Below are 7,174 nucleotides of genomic sequence, written 5' to 3'. Positions count from 1 at the left end.
AAATGATAAGAAAAATAAAAGGGACTTTATTATAGGCATCTTGCATTTATTACATTCAATAAATTGACTTTATAAAACTATTAATTTATTGTTGTGTTAAAAGGCCACAAAGTTTTTAAGTTTAAAATAGCTTGTGTGTACCACTTATGTTTGTGTGTTGAAACACCATATTTAACCAAACTACCACTAACAACAAAGATATTAACAACTCTTATTCAACGGAAGTTGTCCTCTTGGCAAAGAGATGAACGGAAAAATCGCCTTTCAGGTGAGGAATAGGAAAGAAAGTGATCCTCCCCTCTTTGACAATCTCCCACCTGCACAAATTTACTCACAATTCATTAATACAATTATTGAACATGATAGTAATTTTTCCTTAACATTTTGTTTTAAATAATATATTTAAAACATTGATTTGTTTAGATGGTTGATCAGAAACTACACTACAGAATAAAATCTATGAAAAAACTAATATAATTTCAGATAAATTACATAAACAAATTAAAACTTAAAATATACTTTCAACTAAACAACAGTTGAATTGTTTTTGTATACTCATTCACACCTGAATTTTGTTACAAAATAGTGAAGAAAAAAAGAAATGCTCATTCTAGCCAAATCAGCTCCTGGACATAATCGTCTCCCTCCTCCAAATGGAGAAAATAGCATATCATAGTTCTTCCATAGAAGTTCCTCCTACAAAATTATAAGAATTAATAACAAATTTAATTAAAAAAAAATGATTTCTTTCTAATACAGTAAACTATTGAATGGTGGAGAAATAAGCTACATAATTGGAGCTTACCAAAAAAAAGCTTTCTAAAGCAAACGGCAAGAAAATGCCAACTGAATTTTAACCGTTTTTTGAAAATCAAATAAAAAATGGTAGGTTTATCAGTAGTTTTTACTTTATCGTTTGCTTGCCAACGCCAGGGATTGAATTTGAGAGGATCGTTATAGAATTTTCCATTCAAATGGACAGACAAAAAAAATGTCATCACTCCCCATCCCTTAGGTATCACATAGCCTGAGAATACAGATATTCAAGAAAAATAAATAAATAAATAACACTATAAAGTAAAAATTAAAAATGGTTTTGAGTGGCAGTTCATGAAACATATTAAGCATAGAAAATGTCACTCAATTCTGAATGTTTAACATTTTTAAGTTTAGAAGTCAAAACTTCATATGTATGTTTTAAACCAATTGATTTATGAATACCACCTTTAGCTATAACATTTTCCGTTGTCTCTCTTATAAGGCCCACACATATGCCTGACAGTCTAAGAACTTCGTTTATAACCTGAACAGTAAAACATAATATTTCATTCAACTGAGCTCACATATGATCATCAAAATAATTGATCTTATGCTTTTCAATTGTTATCTTACCTCTAACAGATCGTCTTCAATAGAGACTCTAAGCTACATAATTTTTAGTCTGAGGATTTTTAGATTTGATTATATTTTATTTTCTATCAGCTATTTCATTATCTATTATGAGGATTATTTCATTATCTACATAGCTACCAGGAGGCCCGCCTCCTACTCAGGAAATGTGTCTCGAAGACATGTCTCCCATACCAAATTTATCTCTGGAAACTTCCCCACGCATAAGGTGCTTTTGGCTGCCGTCTCATGACCAATGAAGTTGGCGAGAAGTAAGTAATAAAAATACTGCATAGCAGGAAGACAAAAATCCATGCAAAGTTATAGTGATTGGATCTACTTACAGTGTAGACTTTTTGAGAGGGACAAAAACAGTTGTGTGACTGATTTCTTGTCATTGTAATGACCTAAAGAGAAATTGCCTTTACTATTTAGTTGACAATATTGAGTGTGCTCAACGCTTATATTACTTTATTTTCACTAAATCATTTAGACTGGTTATGGTACCAGCAGTATAAGCACTTTTAATTTCAATTTTTGTTCAATTTTCAAGTTAAGATTAAACTTTACCATTGTTCTTTTTTTCAAAATTCTGTCATACCAGTAATGATACTAGTCTCCAGTGTCTCCAAATACCCCCGACTCTTGATAACCTTTATTATCTATTATTAGGATGATATATCAAAGAAAGAGAATAGTACATATCTATTAAATAGGGTTCTTGGCAAAATTACATACACATTGTGTGAACTTCATCTTTTTATAGTCTTCCCACTGAAGTTCCTCATCTCCTTTGTGTTTTTGGATTGTTTCATGCTCCTCCTGCAAATACATACAAAGAGTAACATTAAATTAAGTGCTTCTGATATATCTTTCCACTAAATATTGGGAGTTGTTCAGTTTACCATGAGCTGGACTAAGGCTTCATTTGAGTGGGAAAGAAAATGAATAGCTAGAGTCATTGTTCTAGTTGCAGTCTCATAGCTTGCACCCAGTAAAATAAGAAGAAAATCAGCCATAATCTCCTTTGGAAGATTCTCCTCGTTTACAAGCTTAGATAGCAAATCTTCACAAGGATTTATCTTCCTTTCATCCATGAGCTTGTAGAACTTGTCATTCAAAATCCTTCTGGCCCTCAATGCTTTTGGATAAGCACAACCTAACATCTCTACTGGAACTGAAATAATTCCATTTATGAACTCTGTCATGAGGCTGCACAGCTCATCTGTTTCTTCATCTCCTGACACATTGAGCAAGTGCTTGGCCATCACATTCAAAAGTAACTGCACATGTAAAGACAACAATGCAATATATTTTTTTCTGATCTGCAATGATTCAGCAGCACATCACAATAATGGAAAGCTAGGAAAAAAGTGAAAGAAGACAAAACAAATGTACTTGCCCTCTTGCACTCTGGTTGAAGAAGTATTTCTTTTGCTTCCCACTTTACCATGGTTTGCTTGAATACAACTTGAATGGCAGGCATGAAATTTCTTCTCAACTTTTCATTGCTGAGTAAGTTAATAGCAGTTCCATGGAGTTGCCTGTGCAGATCTCCTGTCACTGATATCATGCTAAACTTACCCATTAGATCATAAATCGATTTAAAGTAAGTTGCTTTAAACAATCTTCCTTCGTTTTGCAAAACAAACTTGTTGAATTCAGGATCCACAGACACCACTGTTGGCTTTCCAAACATATTGCATGTAACAATTTCACCATACCTGCAATAACAATTGAAATCAATCATGATTAGTCCGTACAATGATCTCGTACTGTACCACAAAAAGCTCTCGCCAATTGAACCAGATCCAACCTAACTTACGGAAGTATGTATTTGTGAAGAAATGCAAGTGGGTCAGGCTTGGCCATGTAATAGAACCATAACAGTGTGTGACCAAGAAAAGGCAAACCCTTAGAAGTAGGAGGCACCTTCTTCACCTCTCCCTTAAAAAAATGCAGTAGATTTGAGATGTTAAACTTGAACAGATATAGTGTGAGAAAAAATAAGAAAACATATAACACAACTATAAATACAGAGATGGATTCTTCCATGTTTTCTCTAAAAGAAATCATGGTTGCAAATGCAGGGTAGAAACTCTTTTTAAAAGCTCAGGAATTGCACTATAATTGAGTTCAATATATAGCCAAATGCATAATAAAACAAATCATGCAATCGATATAAACCATATAAGGATTAAATTATCTGCAGGCGAATATAATCTAATCGTGATTATAAACAACGAATTTTGATCTTTTGTTTTAGTAAATATCGATGAAATGCTGGAACATTCTTTGTGCAAATAGAATATAATGGTGATTATATGAGATGATTTGCATGCAATTCCAAAAGATAAAGATAAAAGGCTGATTGTAATTTATCTATCGCTTATTCAAACAATTTTCCAAAGTTTTCTGTTTTTTTAAGATTTAAGATTTCGTATTTAGCAAGATCATTATGAAACAGCGGTGAATATCAAGGTAGCAGATATTATATGTGAATATATTATAATTATATATTTAAATTAGTATATTGATTTTTAGAAAAATTAATTTTGAGAATTTCTAAATATTTGTTCTTATCTATATTTTTTATTTAAGTGAAACAAACACTATTAATATATTATGGTCATATTATTAAATAGATATATTTATTTCAGAAATCAAGAGATGTGATTTTCTAAGTGTTTATTTTATCAATATGTATGATTTAAGTGGACTAAGCACATCCACAATGTTATTTCTTGGTGTCTTTTACATAATTTTTTATTAAGAAACAGTGTTAGTCTAGAGTTGTGACAGATAAATAACATTATGTTTATATTTTTTAAGTGAATAAGTGTCTAGATTATCATTTATATTAAATAATATTACACCTTAAAAAAGAAAAAAAAAGTTAAAAATGAATGATTAAAATCACATCTTTAGAATACATACAAACCAAAGCCCAAAGCATAAAATATAGTTCTCTTTTGGTTCTCTTTTTAATGTGTGTATCTTTTTAGTACCTTTATTCATTTCTTTAGTGCTTATTGATTCTCATTTGTGTTTCTTCTCTTTGTAGCTGTTAGGCTAGTAGTTTTTTATTCTTGTCCTTGATTTGTGTGTTGCCTTCTTGTCTCTCCCCTCTCTCATCTCTTTATATTGTCTAGATCTGCAACTTGTCATTTTTCATCTCCTTTCAACTCTTTCTTATCTAAATGATGAATCATGGAGTGTGATTCGAAACGTTGATGATAAAAATTTTGACACACAATCTAATCCAGAAGCTCTACAAGAATTATAATATGGATTGTGGAAATCTGATAGCATTAATGAATTAGCCACTAAAAGGCTAATGCAATAATAGAGTGGGGAGGAGGAGACAATCTCTCATCTCATTTCATATTTCTTAAAATTTAGATTTGAAAAAAATATTTTAATTATCTACTAATTGTTTTAAAGTACAACTCTAGAATACAAAAGCACTCCTTAACCTCATCCCTTTTTTACTATATAACTTTTACATCAGATAAAAATAAGTTTTCAATAATTTTAAAATGTATTCATAAAATAAATTTGTATCTATACAATATTTTTATATATACAACGCTTTATATATTAGTATACCTCGTTTTAGAGAAATATAGGTAAGTACGCTAGAAGATATCATATTTGTTCATTATTCTACTTAAAAAATATTATACTATTATATTATTATATTATAATTAATATTGAATTATTATTATAATATGATATTGTAATCAATATTAAATTATTATTATTTTGTTTGCTCATTAAAAGGCTAAAGCCATGATTTATATTAAATTTATGGAAAATATTGCAAACTTCTGTTGGATAGAAAAATTTGGCTATGCCATACCAAACAAGAGATCAATCCATGAGATTCAATTCCAAACCCAAATTTCAGATAAAAGATAGCCAAGATAAAAAAAAAATGGCTATGTCAGACTAGATCAGACCAACCTATAGACTAATCCAAAGACAAAATGACCATGAGGCTCGTAGCTCATCTCCCAGATTACCAGAAATTAGATATACTAACATTACTATATGGGAGAAGTACGTCAACCCAGATTAAACTATTACAGATATGCAACCATCTATACTAGAAAATCTCACTATATAACTAGAGACTAGATAAAGATTTATTACCAAAATTTTATCAACACCCACAAAATCAAAAAGGACCACTACAGCATCCAATGGCGAGAAAGACCTATTCTTCTTCCATCTACTCTATCTTTGAACTGTCACTACTGTAGGAGAAGTCACCTTCATCATAACGCCCCATCAAAATTTTGTAATTTCTCACTCTTTGTTCCTGGACATTCACTGCATCACCAATTGGTGCAACCAACGAGCCATCATCCTCAAAACCAATGGGGCGCTTCATAAAGTCAAGACTCATCCTAATTACCGACTTCCTCACTTCTCACAAATCCTAATTGACAGTGACTAAAATGGGAAACCGAGGGGTTGGTTTTCCATCTTTCATTGGCACTCTGAAATTGATAGCATGTGGAATGGTACGATTGAGATCTATTTCCAGCAGAACCCGCCCTATATCTCCTATAAAATCACTTTTGAAAATCCTTTTGCATAAGATATGAACCTCAATCTTTGACTCTTCTACCTTAAGAATCATGGCAAGGAACTACACTGGAATATCTGGGTTAACCTGATATCTGTGATCTGTAAATAGAAACTCAAGCCCTAGAATGTCATGGAGGGCTTGGATAAATAGTTCATGAAAGAAATTTGTGATTTCTTTCAACCTCTTACTAGTAATGGCACCCAGGAATTCATTTGTCTCTCGCTAGGAACTTGTTGGACATTGTTGTTACTAGGATATGTTGTTGTCATTGATGTCAACATATTCCTGTGGTTTATTGCTCTGGTGATTGTAGATTTGCTTATTGGGATCATGGTTTGGTGTATGGAGTATTTCTAGTGTCAGTACATCTTTCTATATTGGTTTCGGTGATCTGGGAATCTTAATTAATCATCATATGATCCGGTTCGCAGTTTGGTTTGTCTGATCAGTGCTTTGCAGAGTTCAGTATCTCCTCTGGTATATTTCAATGTGATCAGATCTTGAACTGAGACTTTGGGATATTGTTTAGGATTTTCTTGTGTATCTTCATTGCAGATGGTTCGTGATTTGGTGCTCCGTAGGTTATCTTTCTTCGTGATAGTTGCTACTATTCTTGAGGTTCAAATGTTGATCAATGAAGATTTGATAAGTGGTGCAGTCGTTACTGATGACTCTTAATTATGTCCTATTTGTTTTCATGATCCTCATTGATCGTTGTGTGATTTTTTTGGTGATTTTGTTTAATCGATGATGTTCTTCATGTTATATGGTATTCCTGGTAGTGTAGCATGTTGCGGTTGATCTTGGCGTGATTTCTGGTGGTGTTGCGTATTTGGAGATTTGATTTAGGTCCATGTTATGTCATGTATGTCATTATATTGGTTTGGTGGTTTATCTTTGTATCATTTAATATAATTTTATAATTAGGTGTTGATGGTTTAGCCGACCTTGTTGTCAAGGTTGATAAATTGTATAAATAGGTGATAAAGTCGGGTATGTGCACAAAGATGGTGGTCAGAAAAGTGGACACCACTCCAAAAAAACATGGAAAAACAAGCAGCGCGTACGCTCTTAAAAATTCAAAATTCCCGCATACGCGCTTAGGTTTGTTCTTCTCAAGCCTAGAGAAGGTAGCGCGTACACGCTACTTTTAAAAAAAAGGAGCACATACGCGCTACACCTAGGAAA

The 7,174-nt window shown here is 32.3% G+C and overlaps 1 protein-coding gene across 1 annotated transcript; it reads right to left on the bottom strand.

Moving 5' to 3' along the window:
- Nucleotides 1-211: 211 nt before the first annotated feature.
- LOC131040642 (cytochrome P450 720B2-like) lies at nucleotides 212-5,800 on the bottom strand. Its single transcript, XM_059208370.1, has 10 exons — nucleotides 5,705-5,800; nucleotides 3,215-3,336; nucleotides 2,792-3,113; nucleotides 2,295-2,672; nucleotides 2,128-2,211; nucleotides 1,585-1,677; nucleotides 1,222-1,303; nucleotides 909-1,027; nucleotides 566-696; nucleotides 212-317 (listed from the first exon to the last, which is right to left on the bottom strand). The coding sequence occupies exons 1-10, from the start codon at nucleotides 5,798-5,800 to the stop codon at nucleotides 212-214; spliced, it is 1,533 nt and encodes a 510-aa protein (XP_059064353.1).
- Nucleotides 5,801-7,174: the final 1,374 nt, after the last annotated feature.

This window comes from Cryptomeria japonica, chromosome 1, assembly GCF_030272615.1.
Source record: "Cryptomeria japonica chromosome 1, Sugi_1.0, whole genome shotgun sequence".
NCBI lineage: Eukaryota > Viridiplantae > Streptophyta > Pinopsida > Cupressales > Cupressaceae > Cryptomeria > Cryptomeria japonica.
Note: the sequence above shows the minus strand (reverse complement) of the source record. Positions and strands in the feature narration are given on the sequence as shown.